Source organism: Mustela nigripes, chromosome X, assembly GCF_022355385.1.
Source record: "Mustela nigripes isolate SB6536 chromosome X, MUSNIG.SB6536, whole genome shotgun sequence".
Lineage (NCBI taxonomy): Eukaryota > Metazoa > Chordata > Mammalia > Carnivora > Mustelidae > Mustela > Mustela nigripes.
The window spans coordinates 64,581,090-64,603,646 of NC_081575.1; the positions used below are offsets into that span (position 1 = coordinate 64,581,090).

The 22,557-nt window shown below is 36.4% G+C and overlaps 1 protein-coding gene across 1 annotated transcript in view; it reads left to right on the forward strand.

Moving 5' to 3' along the window:
• The first annotated feature begins 19 nt into the window (after window positions 1–19).
• The window catches only part of ZDHHC15 (zinc finger DHHC-type palmitoyltransferase 15), a 78,958-nt gene continuing 56,420 nt past the window's right edge, over window positions 20–22,557 (forward strand). Inside the window, 2 exon segments of the mRNA XM_059385226.1 lie at window positions 20–35; window positions 909–935. Coding sequence (XP_059241209.1) covers window positions 20–35; window positions 909–935 — 43 coding nt within the window.

Here is a 22,557-nt window from a genome sequence, read left to right on the forward strand (position 1 = left end):
GGGAGAAGGGGGTGGTATTATGGACATTGGGGAGGGTATGTGTTTGGTGAGTGCTGGTGATTCACAGACCTGTACCCCTGGGGATAAAAATATATGTTTATAAAAAATAAAAAATTATATTTAAAAAAATATGCTGATAAAAAAAAAACAACAGTTACACGCATTAACTCATTTGAATCTCAAGTAACCTTGTAAGGTAGGTAATATTAGGGAAGTTAAGAAACCTGCCTAAGGTCACAAAATAGTGCAACTGGGTTTTTAACCCAGGCAGTTTGACCTCAGAGATGGCATGCAACCTCCACACTAAATTAACTCTAAATATATAAGAGAAGCTTGGTATTTAAAGATGTTCTCCAGTGACTACTTTGAGAAAATGAATGGTCATCTCCTAATTGATTGGCTTTTAAGCTCTTACATAGGTCAAGATTTTCCGATAGGTAGAATTTTTAAAAACCTTTTGTATCTGTATTCATTGAATGAGTACAAATTCTTAATTAGCTCAAACTTAAGATGAAGAAAGATAGCAAAGGATGGAATTTAATCATGCTTGCCTTCCCTCATCTTAGCAGGCTGCTTGTTTTCCTAAATTTTTATTCTACTGAATACATAGCTCAAAAATGATTCTGTGGAAAGATGGACTAGAAAAATGATGTTTGGGGGCACCTGGGTGGTGCAGTGGTTAAGCATTTGACTCGGTTTTGGCTCAGGTCGTGATCTCAGGATTGTGAGATCAAGCCCTGCATCAGGCTCCATGCTTAGCATGGAGTCTGCTTAAGACTCTCTCTTTCCCACTGCCCTTTCTCATTCTCTCTCTCTCTCTCTCAAATAAATAAATATATCTTAAAAAAGGAAAAGAAAAATTGTTTTTAAATATCACTAATTTTGACCTTTCTATTTTCTTTTCACAGTGACTGTATTGAGCCCAGCAGAAAAAGGTAAGATAATGTTGTAAATTGTATTTGTCAGAGTTGTATCCCTCTTTCTATCTAAAAGTGAATTACATAAAAGCCTATAAATTGAGCAACTTTTCCAGAAATATTGAACTGAGTAGAAAGTTTAGGTTAACATTTTTTCAGGAGGCATACCCGGGGCTTACCCAGAGATAAAGCAGAACATATTTTCAGTGACCCCTTTTGCTATAGGATAGGAATTTGGAAGTTACCAGTATTTATGATAGAGAAAGACATAGGCAACCATATTGTTGGCCATAGTGACCCTAGGCTCCTGCTTCATAACTGTTGTCCTAGGTACCTTGCTTTCCTGAGCAATTCATTCCTTCTTAAAGGTGTGGGAAAAGGGTCCCACAAGGAAATTTAAAAGGATAAGTCCTTCACCATCACAGTTGCAATAAATTTACTTATTCTCCATTCTTCACCCCTATCTGTCTTAATCTGCAATTTATACTACTACTGTGAAGAGACTGAGGAATTTTCCATTAAAAAATGTGTAAACTAAGCATGAGTCTTAACAAACATAGTCTCATGTTCTTTTTTCAGGCATAACCATAAGTATTTATATAGCCACTTTTAATTCTCACTTCATGAGATTAACTTGTAATTCAGTAATTACATAATGTTTATATTATGCATTTTTGTTTATCTTAATGAAGTATACTTAACATAGAGTATTATATTAATTTCAGATGTACAATATAGTGATTCACAATTCTATACATTACTCAGTGCTCATCATAAGTGTACCCATTATTCGCCATCACCTCTTTCACCATCCCCCAAACTAACTGCCCTTTGGTAACCACTAGTTTGTTCTCTATAGTTAAGAGTCTGGTTTTTTTTTTCCTTTTTTTTTTTCAAAGATTTCATCCACTTATCTGGCAGAGAGAGAGAGATCACAAGTAGGCAGAGAGGCAGAGACAGAGAGAGGAGGGAAGCAGGTTCCACACTGAACAGAGAGCCTGATGTGGGGCTTGATCCCAGGACCTCGAGATCATGACCTGAGCTGAAGGCAGAGGCTTAACCCACTGAGCCACTCAGGCGCCCCAAGAGTCTGTTTTTTGGTTTGTCTCTCTTCATCTTTTTTTTTTCTGTGCTTGTTTTCTTTCTTGTTTTGTTTCTTAAATTCCATATAAATGAAATCATATGGTATTTGTCCTTCTCTGACCAACTTACTTCACTTAGCATTATACTCTCTACCTCCATCTGTTTTGTTACAAATTTCAAGATTTAATTTTCTGGAGCTGAGTAATATTTGATTGTATATATTCACCACATCTTCTTCATCCATCAAGGTACACTTGGGCTGCTTTTACTTTTGCCTATTTTGAATAATGCTGCAATAAATATATGGGTGCTTGTATCCCTTTCAACTACTGTTTTGTATTTTTGAAGTAAGAACACAGTTGTGTAATTACTGTATCATAGAGTAGTTCTATTTTAATTTTTTGAGGAATCCCCATAATATTTTCCATAATATTGACTGTACCAGTTTGCATTCTCACCAACAATGCGAGAGGGCTCCCCTTTCTCCATACCCTCACCAACACTTGTTGTTTCTTGTGATTTTGGTTTTAGCCATTCTGCAGATGTGAGGTGATACTTCATTGTAGTTTTGATTTGCATTTCCCTGATGATAAGTGATGATGAGCATCTTTTCATGTGTCTTTGGACCATCTGGATGTCTTCGTTGGAAAAATGTCTGTGAATGACTTCTGCCCATTTCTTAATTGGATCATTTGTTTTTGGGGTGTTGAGCTGTATAAGTTCTTTATGTTTTGAATTCGAGCCCTTTATCTGATATGTCATTTGCAAGTATCTTCTCCCATTCTGTCTGTTGTCTTTTGGTTTTGTCAACTGTTTTCTTTGGTATGCAAAAGGTTTTTATCTTGATGAAGTCCCATTAGTTCATTTTCGCCTTTGTTTCCCTTGCCTTTGGAGACATGTCTAGCAAGAATTTGCAGCGGCTAAAGTGGAAGAGGTTTCTGCCTGTGTTTTCCTCTAGGATCTTGATGGATTTCTGTCTCACATTGAGGTCTTTCATCCACTTCGAATTTATCTTTGTGTATGGTGTGAGAGAATGGTCGAGTTTCATTCTTCTGCATGTGGCTGTCCAGTTTCCCCAACACAATTTGTTGAAGAGTCTTTTTTCCATTAGATATTCTTTCCTGCTTTGTTGACCATGAGTTGAGGGTCCATTTTTGGATTCTTTATTCTCTACCATTGATCTATGTATCTGTTTTTGTGCCAGTACCATACTCTCTTGATGATTACAGCTTTGTAATAGAGCTTGAAGTCCAGAATTGTGATGCCACCAGCTTTGGTTTTCTTTTTCAACGTTCCTTAGGCTATTCAGGGTCTTTTGTGGTTCCATACAAACTTTAGGATAGTTTGTTCTAGCTCTGTTAAAAATGTTGGTGGTATTTTGGTAGGGATTGCATTGAATGTGTAGATGGTTTAGGGTACTATAGACATTTTAATAATATTTGCTCTTCCAATCCATAAGTGTGGAATATCTTTCCATTTCTTTCTGTCCTCTTAAATTTCTTTCATCAGTGTCTTCTAGTTTCCAGAGTACAGTTCTTTTACCTCATTGGTTAGGTTTATTCCTAGTTATCTTCTTTTTTTGGTTGCAGTTGTAAATAGAATTGTTTTCTCAATTTCTCTTTCTGCTGCTTCATTATTGCTATGCAGAAATGCAACAGGTTTCTCTATGTTGATTTTGTATCCTGGAACTTTACTGAATTCATATATCAGTTCTAGCAGTTTTTTGGTGGAATCTTCGGGTTTTCTATATAACACTTCATATCATCTGCAAATAGTGAAAGTTTTACTTCTTCCTTGCCAGTTTGAGTACAATTCTTTTCATTGTTTGCTGTGGCTAGGCCTTCCGTTACTATGATAAATAACAGTGGTGAGAGTGGACATCCTTGTCTTCTTCCTTACTGTAGAGAAAAAGTTGTCAGCTTTTCCCCACTGATGATAATATTAGTTGTGTGTTTTTCACATATAGTCTTTATGATGTTGAGGGATGTTTTCTCTTAACTTACTTTGTTGAGTGTTTTTATCATGAATGGATGTTGTACTTTTTCAAATGCATTACCCTGTTACTAAAGCCAGATAAGGACTCCACTTAAAAAGAGAACTAGAAGCCAATACTCCTGATGTACATGAATGCAGAATTCCTTAGTAAGGGGTGCCTTGATGGCTCAGTCATTAAGTGTCTGCCTTCAGCTTAGGTTATGATCTCAGAGTCCTGGGATCGAGCCCAGCAATAGGCTCCCTGCTCAGTGGGAAACCTGCTTCTCCCTCTCCAACTCCCCCTGCTTGTGTTCCCCCTCTCAATGTCTCTCTCTCTCTGTCAAAATAAATAGATAAAATCTTTTTTAAAAAAGAATTCCTCAGTAAAATACTACCAAACCAAATCCAACAATATATTTAGAAATCATTCCTCATGGTCAAGTGGGATTTATTCCTTGGTTACAAGTGTGGTTCATCATGTGCAAGTCAGTGTGTTATACCACATTAATAATAGAGTAAGAACCATATAATCATTTCAATAGATGCAGATAAAGCATTTTACAAATAAGCCTTCATGGTATTAATCATTGAACAGAGGGATTGGCTATAGAGGCAACAGAGTAGAGTGGTGGGAAGACAGTAGAACACGGTAGTTAAAAGTATGGGTTCTGGAGCTATCCTCACTAAATTCTGGTCCTGGTACCACTACTTCTTAGTAAATTATTCAACCTTTTTGTGTCTATCTTATCATTTCTGGAATAGAAATACTAATACAACCTATTTCATAGAGTTGCTATGAAAATTTAATGTGTTCATACATGCAAAACACTTAGAATAGTGGTAAGTAAAGCCATACTATGGCCTAACCAATATTTGCTACTATTATTGTAGCCTTAGAGCAAGTCTTAAGTTGTCTCTTTTTCTCATGTATGGTTCCTCAGGTCAGAGATCACTTTATGTATGTGCATAAACATAATATAAACATAATTTTCCACAATACACTTTGAAGACAAGTTGAGCTGGGGCTTTACTTATGCTCTATCATAATAAGAATAATGACAATTATCTTATTATTGGAAACTATCACTTATTGTGTTGGGTACCCTACTAAGTTTTATATGTACATTAAGTCCTTCAATATTTACATAAATGCAGTGATACAGGCACTCTTGTATCCATTTTATTGTGAAGGAAACTGAAGTTTAGAAAGGTTAACTAAATTATCCCAGGTCATCTACCTAGTAAGTGGGAGAATTTACACCCATACCTGTCTGACTTCAAAGTTTGACTCTTAAGTAAACTTGTACTGGTCTTTTACTTTTCAATTTACAGCTTCCTTATTTGCTTAGCTGAGCTCCTTAATGAGAAACCTGATGCTCAATTGCTGTTTAATCTAGTATCCAAAGTTCTGTATCTTCATTTTATGTATATTACCAGTGAACTCAATCACACCAGTGTGGAGTGTCATTTGTAAGCTTGACTATTCAGAGCCTTCCTAGTAGCATCAGTCCAGTTACCAGGATTTAAATTCTTTAGATTATGTTACCACAGTGTATGATTTCTTCTTCTTTTATCAACTATTTGACAAATTCCCATTCCTCTCTTGTAACCATCAGTTTGTTCTCTATAGTTAAGACACTGTTTCTTGGTTTTTCTCTCTTTTTTCTTTTTCAATATTCTTTCTTGCTTTGTTAAAGATTAATTACCCATATAATTTTGGGTTTAATTCTGGGCTTTCTATTCTGTTCTATTGATCTATGTGTCTATTTTTGTGCCAGTACCATACTGATTACTACAGATTTATAATATAATTGAAGTCTGGAATTGTGATACCTCCAGTTTTGTTTTTCAAGATTACTTTGTGTATTCAGGATCTTTTGTGGTCATAATGTATGATTGTTTATTTGTTTCAAGTTTTTATTTAAATTCCAGTGAGTTAATATACAGTGTAATATTAGTTTCAGATGTAGAATTTAGTGATTCATCACTTACATACAACAACCAGGGCTCATCTCAACAAGTGCTGCCCTTAATGCCCATCACCTGTTTAATCCAACCCCTCTGTCCACCTCCCTTCCAGCAACCCTCAATTTGTTCTCTATAGTTAAGTCTCTTCTATGTTTTGCCTCTCTCTTTATCCCCTATGTTCATCAGTTTTGTTTCTTAAATTCCACATATGAGTGAAATCATATGGTATTTATCTTTCTCCAAATGACTTATTTCACTTTGTATAATGCACTCTAACTCCATCCACATCGTTGCAAATAGCAAGATTTCATTCCTTTTTATGTCTGAGTAATATTCCACTGTAGATAACTACCATAGCTTCTTTATCCATTTGGACCACTTTCTTACACCACATACAAAAATAAATTTAAAGTGGGTGAAAGACCTAAAAGTGAAACAGGAAACCATCAAAATTCTGGAGAACACAGACAACAAACTTTTTTTTTTCAATTTATTTATTTTCAGAAAAACAGTATTCATTATTTTTTCACCACACCCAGTGCTCCATGCAATCCATGCCCTCTATAATACCCACTACCTGGTACCCCAACCTCCCACCCCCCCCGCCACTTCAGACCCCTCAGATTATTTTTCAGAGTTCATAGTCTCTCATGATTCACCTCCCCTTCCAATTTACCCCAACTCCCTTCTCCTCTCTAACACCCCTGACAACAACCTTTTTGACATCATCCATAGCATCTTCTTTCTAGATAAATCTTCAGAGGCAAGGGAAACAAAAGCAAAAATGAACTATTGGAACTTCATCAAGATAAAAAGCTTCTGCAGAGTGAAGGAAACAATCAACAAAACTAAAAGGCAACCATTGGAATGGGAGAAGATATTTGCAAATGACATACCTGATAAAGGTATGTCAATAGCTGATAAAGGTATTGGAATGGGAGAAGATCCTTGCAAATGATATACCTGATAAAGGTATGAGTATCCAAAATCTATAATGATCTTATCAAACTCAACACCCAAAGAACAAATAATCCATTTAAGAAATGGGCAGAAGTCATGAATAGACATTTTTCAAAAAAAGACATATAGATGGCCAATGGATACATGAAAAGTTGCTCAATATCACTCATCATCAAGGAAATACAATGTATGATTTTTAAGCTCCTTCCTGACATTAGGATTCCAAGCAGTTTTTTCCTGATAGCTCTCATATTTATCAATATAATAAAGAATTAGATTTTGCTTCTTTATTCTGCAGTGGGGCATAATGGGACAAAGCACAGAATTTAGGCACAGAAGATCTGAATTGGACTTACAGCTCTATCATTTACTAGCCCTATGATTTTTAGTAAGTAACTCAACTTCTCTGAACCTCAAGTTCTATAAAAGGAGATGAGTTTAGTAACATGTTACAGATTTATTGTAAGTTAGCAAGCATGAAATTATATGGGAATTGAAGTATACAGTAGTAAACTGCTTTGTAAATGTTAAGTATGAACAGTATCAGTTATAACATTTTTATGTGAGGGCTCTCAAAGACAGTGGGATAAATAAGCTGAAATTAGATTTGATTGTAACCAGAAGAGAGAAAGTTAGACTTATAAGGAACTTCTAAAGACTAGAGTTGGTTACTGGGAGATGCCATAAAATTTATTCAGAAAGTATTAGACATCCAAGTATCTGGCATAAATTGGTAAACCTTGCCTAGAACCTGACCAATAGGCCTAATAAATATCTGTGTCCCTTATAACATGAGGAATTTGTGTCTTGTTTCAATTTACACTGCACTATTAAAGTAGTGTAGGAACTGCCAGTAGGAATATTATTTGGGATCAGCAAAGAAAATATTATTGCCAAATAAATGAAGACCTCAAATCACATAACCTTTTATTCAGTCTCCACAGCTTATGAAAACCATAATCAAACATACTGCAAAAGTTTTTCCATTTCTTGTCTGCTTAATGGTTCTTTTACTTATTTGAAGAGCTCTCTCCAAATTTATAACCACCTAAAACCTAGATACTTTATTTAAAAATATGGTCCTTTGCAATAAAGAAGATGTGAGATACACACACACACACACACACACACACACACACACACATATGCAGTGGAATCAAAAAGTGGAATCAGCCATCAAAAAGAATGAAGTTTTGCTATGTGCAATGATGTGGGTGGAACTAGAAGGTATTATGCTAAGTGAAATTGGTCAGTCAGAGAAAGACAAATACCATATGATTTCATTCATATCTGAAATTTAAGACAAAAGCAGATGAATATAGGGGAAGGGAAAGAAAAATAAAATAAGATGAATACTGAGAGGAGGCAAACCAAAAGAGACGCTGAACTCTAGGAAACAAACAGGGTTGCTTCAGGGAGGTGGTTGGAGAGACGGGATAATTGGGTGATGGGCATTAAGGAGGGTACATGATATAATGAGCACTGAGTGTTATATGCAATGAGCGAATCACTAAATTCTACCTCTAAAACTAATAATTTGAGAGAGATAGCATGAGTGGAGTGGGATGGGCAGAGCAAGGAGAGGGATAAGCGGAATTCCCACTGAGCAGGGAGCCCAATGCCAGGCTCAATCCCAGGACTGGACTTGATCTCAGGAACCTGAGATCATGACCTTGCTGAAGTCAAATTTTAACTGACTGAGCCACCCCTGTGCTGCAATATAATATTCTTTTAGAAGTAGGTTAGCCTCTAAAGAGAGATTCATTTGGTTCCCCAAATCCACATTATATAGTAATTTTACAGTAATAAGTATAAAATAGTCTATTATTAAGAACATCGAGATAAGTGCTCAAAACCTAACTGAAGATTTCCTGTGCCGTATGAATGTGAGTATAATAGATCATACCGTGGCCCAAACTGTTTCCTCCCAGTGCCCTTTCACCTTTCTGATGTCTCATATATGACCAATAAGTCAAGATTAATATAATCAAGAAGTAGACACAAAGCAAATACTTCTATGCTCTGGATTTTTTTAAAGATTTATTTATTTATTTATTTGACAGAGAGAGAGAGAGATCACAAGTAGGCAGAGAGGCAGGCAGAGAGAGAGAGAGAGAGGAAGGAAGCAGGCTCCCTGCTGAGCAGAGAGCCCAATATGGGGCTCAATCCCAGGAGCCTGGGATCATGACCTGAGCCGAAGACAGAGGCTTTAACCTGCTGAGCCACCCAGGCACCCCTATGCTCTGGATTTTTAATTGGGAACCTAAATCATTCTTATATTAACTTGCTAGGGCTGCAATAACAAAGTACCACAAACTGAATTCTTAAATAAATTTACTTTCTCACAGTTTTTGAGGTGAGAAGTCCAACATTAAGATACTATCATGGTTAGTTTCTCCTGAGGCTCTTCTTTTTGGTTTGTAGATGGCCATCTTTCTGTGTCCTTACATGGTCTTCATTCTCTGTGTCCTAATATCCTTTTTATAAGGACACCAGTCATAATGATTAGGGCTCACCCTAGGGACCTCATTTTAAATTAAGTTCTTCTTTTAAAAACCCCTATCTCCAGGGTTTAAAAAACCCTCAGTCACAGTCTGAGGTATTGGGGGTTAGGATTTCAACATGTAAATCTTGGGGGAACACAATTCAGCCCACAGAAGTTCAATATTTAGGAATGACATCTTTTTCTAAAAAGGTAAATAGCTACAACTCTTTTTAACTTGAAAAGGGAAACCAGAGAATTTAGTATGAAACTAGTATGCAAATGAATTCTCAAAGGATGAGTGAAACTTTTACTTAAAATGATTAATGGCCCTTTTTGATGATAAGCAACTATGGTCAGTATGTTATTCTTGATTATATTTGGGTTTTTCTGACATATTGTGCGTGATGTCTTTCCTAAATTCATCTCCTATCCTCACCTATCCTTGAACCCTATTAAATTGCTAACATCAGGTGCATCCCAGATCCTCATATCAAGATCTTCAAAATACTGATACTATGATGCTGAATAAGATCATCTATGTAAAACAGTATTATGAAAGCAAAATTATTATTATGGACTTTGTTTCTATGATCTATAGAAAAAGATATGTACTCATGTCTTAAAAAAGAATTTGTGAATCCTGTGTAGCAAGGATTATACAATATATAATATTCAGGACTGTGGTTCAGATTATCTAGGCTTTAGTTCCTTCTGTTCACTGGATTCAGCATGACTAGGTCAACATATGCTACTTCTTTTGATCTCAGTTGCTCTACTTACAAAATATGAATGCATGACTTTTGACAATATATTTATAAAGGTAGTAGTAGGAATTATAGTCCTAAAATATATTATACTTCTTAGAAGAAAGACCTTTAAGTCCTTTCCAATGTTAATAACAATAATAATATCTACTACTATTTATTTTGTACTTATCATAGTGCCAGGTACTATGCCAAGAGACTTACATACATCATCTTATTTAGTGCTCTACACACCATGTAGAACACGTACTTTTATGACAATTTTATAGATGTAGAAAGGGAAACTTAGTGACATTAAATTCCCAAAGGAAATATATATATTAAGTGGCAAAGTCAAGATTTGATCCTGGGTACATCTGACACCAAAGTCTGTGCCTATTTGCTACTGTTATAATGTTCTTAGAGCATTAGAGATTGGAATTTATCAGGAACTGTATTAATTGTCCAAGTTTGTCATGACAAGTTACCACAAACTGGGTGTCTTTAAGAACAGAAATTTATTCTCTCATAGCTCTGGAGACTAGAAGTACAAAATTAAGGTTTAGTCAAGTTCATATTCCTTCTGAAGTTTTCAGGGGAGACTCTTTCCTTGCCTTGTCCTAGCTTCTGGTGATTCTTGGCAATACTTTGTGTTTTTTGGTTTGTGGCAACATAGCTCTTTTCTTGTGCTGTCTTTGCATGACCATCTTCTCTTTGTTTGTATTTGTATCTAAATTTCCCTTTTCTTATAAGAACACCTGTCATAGGGCCTACCCTAATGCAGTATGATCTCATCTTGACTTGACTACTTTTGTAAGGACCATCCTGAGAAAGAAGAACAAAGCTTGAAGTATCACAATTCCAGATTTCAAGTACTCCAGTATTTAAGATGAACTACACAGCTATAGTAATCCAAATAGTATGGTACTGGCACAAAAGTAGACACAATGGAGCAAAAATAGATCAGTGGAACTGAAGAGACACCAGAAACAAACCCACAATTATATGATTAATTAATCTATGATGAAGAAGACAAGAACATACAATGAGGAAAAGACAGTCTGTTTATTAACCGGTGCTGGGAACACTGGACAGCTATATGCAAAAGAATGAAACTGGACTACTCTTTTATACCATAAACAAAAATAAACTCAAATTGGATTAAAGACCTAACTGTGAGATCTGAAAGAATAAAATTCCTAGAAGAGAACACAGGCAGTAATTTCTCTGGCATCAATTATAACAACATGTGTCTAGGTATGTCTCCTGGGGTAAGGGAAACAACAGTAAAAGTATACTATTGGGACTACATCAAAATAAAAAAGCTTTTGCATACTGAAGGAATCCATCAACAAAACAAAAAGCAACCTACTAAATGGGAGAAGTTATTTTCAAATGATGTGTATGATAAGAGGTTAATGTCTAAAATATATAAAGTACTTAAACATCACAACACCAAAAAAATGTCTTTTTGGAAAGACAATCCAAATAAAAAATGGACAGAAAACCTGAATGGACATTTTTCCAAAGAAACCATACAGATGACCTACAGACATATGAAAAGATGCTCAACATCACTCATCAACAGGGAACTGCAAATCAAAACTGTAAGGCATCACCTTATATCTGTCAGGATAGCTAAAATCAAAACCACAGAAGTAACAAGTGTTGGCGAGATTATGGAGAAAAAAGAACACACAAGAACTGCTGTTGGGAGTGTAAATTTATTATAGCCACTGTGAAAAACAGTATGGAGGTTAAAAAAAATAGAAATACCATGTGAGTCAATAATTTTACTAATTGGTATTTACGCAAAGAAAATGAAAACACTAATTTGAAGATATATGGACCCTTATGTTTACTGCAGATTTACATACAGTAAACAAGATATGGAAGCAATCTAAGTGTCTGTCAATTTACAAATGGATAACAAAAAATAGTGTGTATATATACAGTGGAAAATTATGCAGCCATGAAGGAAAGTGTTGGGTCCCCCAATAATAGGTCCATGGTTAAAGGAGTGAGACTGATACAAAGCAAAGGTCAAGCAAAGCTTTATTTCATGCCAAGCATCGAGAATCAAACCGACTGTCAAACGGACCGGTCGGGGACGTGCCTTTCAGAGAGGGTGATGACCCCTCCCTGCCTTACAGACTAACTTTTATAGAGCAAAGGCCATGTGGTTGGGCTTGGCCACACATAGGTGGCCAATGAGATTGTAACACACAGAGAAAGCTGCACAGTCATACTAGGTCCCACATGGGTGGCCAATTGAATTACAATTCACCCCATAGTAGCTAGCCTATCACCTTGGTCAGAATTGGCACCCAAAAGGCATGGCCCACACTCCTTGGTAGCTAGGGAGACAGTATGTGCTCTTTACTGATTGGATGTCTCCACCTGACCCGAGTCATCCCTGCATTCGGACTGTTATCTCCACCTGACCTGACCCACCCTTGTATTTGGGCTTTGTTACCTGGGACTGGTTTCCCGGACTTGCTTTTTAGTAAGTTCCCCTCGGGGGGCCAGGGTCCATCTAAGTTTTACTGCATAAACAACAAAATGACTGTTCAACTGGGGAGGGGCCGCTCTGGCTGAATAGGCCTTTACAAAAGAATGAGATCTTGCTATTTGTAACCACATGGATGGACCCACAGAGTATTATGCTAAGTGAAATAAGTCAGACTTTGAAAGACAAATACCATATGATTTCACTCATATGTGGAGTCTAAATAACAAATCAAATGAATAAACAAAAAAAGAATCAGACATATAAATACAGAGAACAAAATGATGGTTGCCAGAGGGAAGGGGGTTCAAGGACAGGCAAAATGGGTGAAGGAGAATGGGAGATACAGGCTTTCAGTTATGGAATGAGTAAGTCACAGGGATAAAAGGTGCAGCATAGAGTATACAGTAAATGATATTGTAATAACATTGTATGGGGACAGATGGTAGCTACACTTCTGATGAGCATAACATGATATATAGAGAAGTTGAATCACTATGTTGTATATCTGAAACTAATCTAATGTGTGTCAACTATACTCAAATGAAAAAAAAAACTAAAAAAAAAACTAAAAACTAAAAACTAAAAATCCAGTGATGTCTATTGTAACTTGGTAAAAACTTTAAAAAGTAATTTTGCTCCTTCACATTTTGACAAGTCTCTTTTGATATAGCTACATCTAAATGTACATTTCAAAGCTATTACTCCCCTGCTTTTATCCTTCCCCAGAGGCCTGAGCTAGAACTTACATGCTCCTTTGTACTTCCCAATATGACTCCTACAACACCCTCTTGCAACAGTTTACGCCTTAGTGGGGGCATATATGGAACTGAAATGATGAGATCTATATGTGTGAGGAAAGATCAGCAGAGTGCAGCCAATGCTGTTTCAGAGTCATGATTTTGTTTCCTGCCATTGTTGCATACCACTTGGTTTCTATCATACAGACTAGAATTCCCAACACATTTAAATATGACTATCAGAAAAATGAAAATGTTAGGCTGGGAAGCCAGAATAAATAGCTACCTATTGTGCTAAATGTTAGAAAACCTAAAATGAAAAGATAGCAAAGGAAGAGGCCCATTTCTGTTTGTTTGTTTAGAGGTTGTTGGTCAATATTTTTATTTTTACCAGTTAACAGATAAAGGGACTGGAGACTAAAAGATAACTAAGGTTAGAGAATTATAATACATTCTATTTCAGAGGTGCCTGAGTAGCTCAGTCGGTTAAGCATCTGACTCCTGATTTCAGCTCACATCATGATCTCAGTGTTGTGGGACTGAACCCAGTGTTGGGCTTCACACTCAATGTGGAGTCTCCTTGAGAGTCTTCCTTTCCCTCTGCCCTCCTTACTCCCCTCCACTTGTGCACTCTTTCTCTCTAAAATAAATAAAATCTTTTTAAAAATACCATTTCAAATCCACTTATGTGCCAGCTACTGCTTTAATGTACCTTAGGGGTATTGATTCATTTACTTCTCATCACAGCCCTATGAAGTATTATCATAGGCTCGTTTATGGATGAAAAAACAGTATAGACTGTATTCATTTTCTAGGGCTATCATAACAAATTATGACAAATATGGTGGCATAAAACAACCAGAATTTATTCTGAAATGGTTCTAGAGGGCAGAAGTGGGAAAATATATCTACAAGCCATGTTCCTTCCAGAGGCTTAAGGGAAGATACAAAATCTTATCTCTTCCAGCTCCCAATGACTGCCTTTGTTCCTTGGCTTGTTAGCTGCATAACATCACCCCAGAAAAAGGACTCATTTTTAGACCTCCTTGGGGTTTTTCTGGTCATGTTTATTGAGATATAATTTACATACAATAAGAATCATTCTTATAAATATACAGGCTGATGAGTTTTGACAAATATATACAGTGATGTAAACACCACCACCATCGAGATAAAGAATATTTACATTATCCTCAAAATATCCCGCTTCCCTATTTATAAGCTGTCATCACTTTTCACCTTGGCAACCAATTACCTGTTTTCTCTTTATATAGTTTTACCTTTCTTAGAATCTCCTATAAATTGAATCATAACCCTTTGTATCTGGCTTCTTTCACTTAGTAATGTGCATTTAAGGTTCATCCATGTCAGTGCATATATGAGTGATTTCTTTTTATTTTTACTGCTGAGTGATATTCTATATTATAGATGTACCTCAGTTTGCTTATTTATTCACAAATAAATGAACATTTGGGTTTTTTTCCAGTTTGGGGCTATTATGAATCAAGCTGATAAGAATATCAATGTACAGGCCTTCACTGAAATGTATATTTTTATTTCTCTTGGGTGAATACCTGAGAGTGGATTGCTAGGTTGTATAGTAATTGTATGTTTAACTTTCTAAGAAACTGTTAAACTGTTTTGCAAAGTAGTTCTACTATTTTGCATCTCCATCAGTGATATATGAGAGTTCTAGTCATTCTACATCCTCACTGTCACTTGGTGCTGTCAGGGATTTTAAAACATTTTATTGTGCATAATGTGGTATCTCCTTGTGGTTTTACTTTGCACTTATGTAACGATTAATAATAAGCACCTTTTCATGTGCTCGTTTGCCATCTTTCTTTTTTTTTATAAAGTATCTCAGTCTTTTACTTATTTTTTATTGAGTCTTTTGTCTTATTATTGAGTTGTAAGAGATCATTAAATGTATAGATACCAGTCTGTTTTTAAGCAAATATGATTTCTTTCCAGGGACCAAAGTTAGGAACAATGGGAGAGAATTACCAGGAGGCATATTTCCGCTTAATATGAGGAAGATATGCCTAAAATCTAACAATAGCATGGGCTGCCCTAAGAGTTAAGTTTCCCATTACTTCAGGTATTCAAACAAAAGCTGGATGAACAATTGTTAGCAACAGTGCAAAGCAGATTTATACATTTATACATCATGAAGACTGTTGATCTAAATGGTGTCTAAGGACTTTTCCAAATGTAAAATTTTATATTAAAATAAACCAAGCCAACATTATGTTAATGAGGTACAGAATTTATTGGTTGCATCAAAAAAAGGGAAATACACTCTGAGGGAACCAAGCTAGGATTGTGATAACCCCAGCCACTTTCCCAGCCAGTGAAAAATTGGCTTACAAATCCCTAGCTACTATGTGGAAAGTAGAGATTCTCTGTTCTGCTTTGGTGTTGACTGTGAGTATCCCTGACAACATGGAGGCATTGGGCTATACTTAATCCAAATGATACATACAGAATGGTGGCATTCCAACTATCAATTTTAAACCGGGAAAGTAGCCAAAGGTTATTCCCTAAGTGATGTTGCCTTGTATACTTATTTATTTCCACAATCAATGAACCAATGAAGCGTTAAGTAAACATTATCAAAAAGAGCACTGGGAACAAACCACTTTACTCTTTTTGAACAAAGCCATTGTGTGTCTTCCTCTGAAGTCTGTGTAGTTTTTACTACCATATCTCAGAACACAAACCACTAAGACTTAAGAGGAAGGAAAGAGAAGAAGAAAACTTATGTCAACTAAGTCCTAAGAGTATATGAGATCCTTTTACATTTAAGTCAATTAGTTCTCTAAACTTTGTCAGGCAAATTGATAAGGTTGTTTGTGTGTGTGTGTGTATACATATATCATGAGATCAGCAAAGTTAACCAGCTTCTCAGGAACGCATACTTATTAAGTGGCAGATCTAGAATTCAAACCCAAATAATCTGAATCCAAATCCATTGTAATTTTGCATGGCATTTCAGGGCTCAAAACATATCAAAGAGAGAGGCCTCTTCAGCATAGAAAAACAGAAGGGCTATAATCCAAGTTTATAAATACACATAGCCTATGTGTTTTGTTAGCTTTGTGTTGTTTACCAAATTCCAATATGCTGGGACTAGAAAACTCTTTGAACTTGAAGAAAATATTGAGTTTAAGACAATTAAAATAAAGCCCTCCTTTACAAAGGGGCTAGAAAACGTATGAAACTCATTACCTCCCAGAATTGGTATAGACTGAAGATATAACCAGCTTCATAAAAGGTTTTTATAATTTGATAGATGGTAGATACCAAATAGATAATTAAGGGAATACAGGATACTTGAGAGATAACCCTAACTTTTGAAATTGATATCAATAAGGAAAATGATGCTCTTTTAAAATGTGATGCCATATATTGGCACTAGAATTTGATGCTACCATCAGACAGACTTCTAAGGAGTAGCTGACTAAACCTTGAAAGCCACTCTTTGGGTGCCTGAGTGGCTCAGTAAGTTGAGTGTGCATCTGGCTCTTGGTTTTGGCTTGGGTCATGATCTCAGGGTTGTTGGATCGAGCCCTGTGGCTGCACTCAGCATTAAATCTGCTTAGGATTCTCTCTCTCCTCACACTCTCTTTTCCTCTCACTCTATTCTCTTTCTCTCTCAAATAAATAAATAAAATCTTTTAAAAAAACAACTTGAAAAAATCTTATATTCTTCTGGGGCAGAGGGTAGCTAAATAATGGGAACAACTCTTGGACAAGTTTTGTGTTCTCATGAATTATCCTTAGCTCTTTGGCTACAATCTATGGGCCTCCAACCCCATTCTCTCCAAATAATCCTTCAAATAGCTTGGAGAGAAGGTACAACTCTTTGTTCAAGTTTTTAAGGCAGTGAAAGGAAGTTAAGGTAGTGAACTCAAATATTAGAATCAAAACCTCATTGATAGGTGTCTACTACTCAGAGAGAGAGATGACTGTCTCACTGACAAATTTCCCCCTGGTAATAATCTGGGAATTTCTATCTTGGGCCAAAAATGGGGATTTTAGTGAGGATTCTTTTAATTGCTAAAGCTATAGCTGCTGTTCCTATAGGAATGATGGTATGTAGTTGAAAGGTATACCCTCCTCCCCATTACCCAACTCTACCAACTCAAATGCTTTTCGTCATTAAATGTTATAAAAGATATTAGAGAAAATATCGTTTTAACTAAAACAGTTTTCAACAATAGCTTTTAAGAAAAGAGGTATGTTGGATAATTGCCACATTAACAACACATTTATTTAACACACATAACAACACATTAATAACACATTTATAACACATAATAACACATTTTTATAACAACACATTAATAACACATTTATTTGTCTAAATATATACAGTAAAATATCATTATTTTCCTCTTTTCCCCATTTTGGTGCTCATCTTGCTGCGTTTAGAGCAGCTTATCTGCTGCATTCCTTCTTATTCACACAAGAAAGTGTATGCATGTGCATACACACACACCACATACACACACACAAAATCACTCATTTTCCATTAGTCCCTGGGAGCAACAAATAGAAAGGCATCCTGCGGGCAAAAGATGTTGCTAATAACAACTTTATGATACTTCCACCATGTGGTTTCAGATTCCATCATTTTTATCAAGATGTTTAGGAATTATTATTTCAAGAAAAAAGTTCAAGTAGCTTTGTCATTTCAGAAGCTGCTTCCATAATGGAATATTCACAGTGCAACACAGTGACTAAATTCAGAAAAACTGTATGCTTAAGAATTTTTCTTTGACAATTGGTCATGTTCCTTATGGCTGATTTCTTCTTCTCCTGAAAACATTTGCACATGTGGAAGGGGGAAAAAAACACTTGAAAGGTTTCGACTTTCATGTGGTAATCACAGCTCCAGCTGCTTCCAATGCCCCATGACTATGATCACTACCAGATAAGAAAAAGACTCTACCCCGCCTGTTTGCTTTAGAAAAAGATGTTTTCCTGTTTCATTCCAATGTCAATGACTAGTGGCAATTCAGGAATACTGTTCACAGGCCCTTTGATATTTCTAGTGATCTGGAATCTCACTAGAGCATCACACTTAAAAAAGTCATTGTCCCAACAGTTTATAAGAATAATTATAGTTACAAAATAATTAATTATAAAGAAATATGTCTCTCACTTTTTAAAAAGATTTTATTTATTGATTTATTTAAGAGAAAGAAAGAGCAAGCACAAGCAGAGAGGAGAGGCAGAGGGAAAGAAAAATGGAGAATCAGACTCTCTGCTGAGCATAGAGTCCAATGTGGGACTTGATCCCAGGACCCCACGATTATGACCTGAGCTGAAGGCAGACACTTAAACAACCGAGCCACTCAGGGGTCCCTAAAGCTCTAGACTTTAAGCCCTGCTAGTTGCATGAACTCACGAAACTCAGCCCCTCTCGTTTTCCAAGCCAATGGCTTTGGGGAAACCTTTTGTATCCCCCTATGTGCTTCTCTCTCTCTCTTTCTCTCTCTCCCTTTCTCTCTCTCTCTTCCTTCCTCTCTCTCTCCCTCTCTCTAATTCTCCATGACCACATCTCCCTTCCCTGCATAGCGTCCACAATCCTTTTTCCCCTAAACTATATCTCCACACTTACTACCTCCTTTGATGTGGCCTCTTCTCTCCTTATAGTTCTCTAGTTCTACCAGTCTTCTGGTCTTTATCTGAGCTATTTATGATTATTTGATTGTTATTTAGCTGTGTTCATGAGTTGAAATGAGCTTAGGGTCCTCCTACTCCACCACCATCTTTCCTCTTCCCTATTAAGAAGAAAATTCTTCTAGTTTGTGGGGTGATACATATGGAACTTCGATACCTTCACTCTGGTGTGACCTGAAACCACAAGGGAGATGACGAAGTGTAACAGACCCTTGTAGGTACCTTAATTGAACCTTTGAAATAAGTGTTGGAGCAGGTAATGTCTGAGGTCCCTTCTAACCACAGTCTTGCTCACTGTACCACCCCAACACTGATCATAGGACTCGGGGAGCCACAACCCAGTGAGTGGCCATGTGGAACCTTCTGGTGCCTAGCCACAGAATAGGTGTGGGAAAGTGCATGGGTGGGGCAGCAGCAGGAATTATCAGTGGATAGGTGGCTGGAAGTTTGGTGGGTTAAGTGTGAGCAGGATCCCTATGCTCCCCTCATGTGAGTGCTCTCCTTGAGTTCTGCCCTGCAATCCCCAGGCATGCCTGTCCTGAATCTCACCTGAGTGACCCTGTGGAACCTTATGGTTCTCCTACACCAGAAGAAAAAAGAAACTTTTCTTTTTTTTAAGGGTAATTTGACCTTATCTGCCAAAAGACCTATGTTTGAGCCTACCAATCCCACTTTAAGGAATTGACCCTATAGATTTAGTATATGTGCCACAGACATATACAAAATTTTTTATTACAGCATTGTTTGTAGTAGCAAGAGAAGAATTAAAAACTAAATTTTCATCAGAAACACTTCAGTTAAATTATGGCACATTGATGCAATGAAAACCCATGCAACATTTTAAAGAGTGAGGAAGCTTATTCTTTGCAGGTTATATTAAATAGAATGATCTACAACTTATAGAAGGTGAAAAGGAAATTGGTACAAAACTATATATAGAATACTATTTCTGTGGGTAAAAAACACACTGTTTCAGTGTTTTTATATGTATAAAATCCTAAAGGGTACACAGCATGAAGTCATGAAACTAATATTTGTTGTTTTCAGGAAGGAAACTTGGTGGCTGAAGGACAGAGATGGAAGGGAAACTTTTCACTGTGTACTGTTTTATGCCTTCAAATTTTGAATGTTGTGAATGTATTACCTTTCAAAAGAAATACAATGAAAACACTTTTAAATATTACAAAAATTCCATGTTTATATTGTGTTCATATATTCATATAAACACATAAAAATCAGAAGATCTGTAATGATACGCAGCAAACAGCAAACAGGTATTAATACCCTAGGAGGGGAGGTGGGAGGCTAGATGTCTGTGTGTGGTGGATCTTACTTTTTACTTTATTGCTTGAATTTGAAAATGAGATTTCATAATTACACTAGTGCAGCACATAAAAAAGGACTTGCAACATAAGACTAGGAGCACTGGGCCAAGAGAGTACAGTTTTCTCAATTCAGCCATATATGCATAAGGCACTCAGAACTATTAACTTGGTCTTGAATCATCAATCCCTTGAGTCTTTCTGATTGATTGAGGTAATAATACTTTGCCACACGAGCACTCACAGTGAAACAGCAACATGACTATCAGCTTATAATGGCCTCTGTGGAGAATAGTGAATTTTTTTGATATCAGAAGAGCTATCCAAGAGGCAAAGAATATGAAAGAAAAGCAATGGAAGCAACTTTTACAACTATTGCAGATACAACTCCCATTTCAAAAGTATATAATCTGAAGACGTTGTCATGTTCTATTGGTTTAACAAAGTTGAAAGTGACTGCTTTGTACATAATGACCTTGACAATGTTGATGCTGTAAGTGCAAGTTCACTGTCATCTTTATATTAAGTTTAATAGTGTTTCTTATGTAAAATTAGGACTTGCAGATTATTCCCCTACCAACCTTTATCCTGGGATGTGACTCTAACCAGATGCAGTTATGCAGTCATGTGGAACCTTGCTTTCTAGTGCTAGAAAAGATGTCTCTAATTACTGGATTCAATAAATATGAATCCAGATTGCTTGCAAAAAAATGAATATGTAGTCTTTGAGGATACTTAAAAGAACTTGTGATTTATAGTTAGTAATCCTGTGTTTAAGACCTGGATACATTGTATGGTAGCTGTATCACTTTGGATAATTAACTATTTCTAATAGTTAATCAACTGTCCTTACCCTTTTACCTGTCATACAAAGTTAATAAAATGAGATAGTATTATGAAATCATTTTGTAAACTCTATAGTGTTGTGCGAATACTATCATTGTCATCTTTTAGCGCATACAATGACAGATAATGATAAGTGGCTATAGTAGCGAATACTATCATTGTCATCTTTTAGCGCATACAATGACAGATAATGATAAGTGGCTATAGTAGCTTCCCTCACATTGTCATAAAGAACATTTTCCATTTAGTTTTAGAATCACATGGTAACTTTTAAAACATACAACTTCCAGAAGGTCTCACTTAAAATTTGGCACTGTAACTTATTTCTGTCACTTCATGGGGAAAAGTAAAAATTAACATTTTATAATAATACTAGAAGGCAAGGGAAGCAAGGGCAAAAATGAACTATTGGGATTTCATCAAGATCAAAAGCTTTTGCACAGCAAAGGAAACAGTTAACAAAATCAAAAGACCACTGACAGTATGGGAGAAGATATTTGCAAACGACATATCAGATAAAGGACTAGTGTCCAGAATCTATAAAGAACTTAGCAAACTCAACACCCAAAGAACAAATAATCCAATCAAGAAATGGGCAGAGGACATGAACAGACATTTCTGCAAAGAAGACATCCAGATGGCCAACAGACACATGAAAAAGTGCTCCATATCACTCGGCATCAGGGAAATACAAATCAAAACCACAATGAGATATCACCTCACACCAGTCAGAATGGCTAAAATCAACAAGTCAGGAAATGACAGATGCTGGCGAGGATGCGGAGAAAGGGGAACCCTCCTCCACTGTTGGTGGGAATGCAAGCTGGTGCAGCCACTCTGGAAAACAGCATGGAGGTTCCTCAAAATGTTGAAAATAGAACTGCCCTATGACCCAGCAATTGCACTATTGGGTATTTACCCTAAAGATACAAATGTAGTGATCCAAAGGGACACATGCACCCGAATGTTTATAGCAGCAATGTCCACAATAGCCAAACTATGGAAAGAACCTAGATGTCCATCAACAGATGAATGGATCAAGAAGATGTGGTATATATACACAATGGAATACTATGCAGCCATCAAAAGAAATGAAATCTTGCCATTTGCAACAACATGGATGGAACTAGAGCGTATCATGCTTAGCGAAATAAGTCAAGCAGAGAAAGACAACTATCATATGATCTCCCTGATATGAGGAAGTGGTGATGCAACATGGGGGCTTAAGTGGGTAGGAGAACAATCAATGAAACAAGATGGGATTGGGAGGGAGACAAACCATAAGTGACTCTTAATCTCACAAAACAAACTGAGGGTTG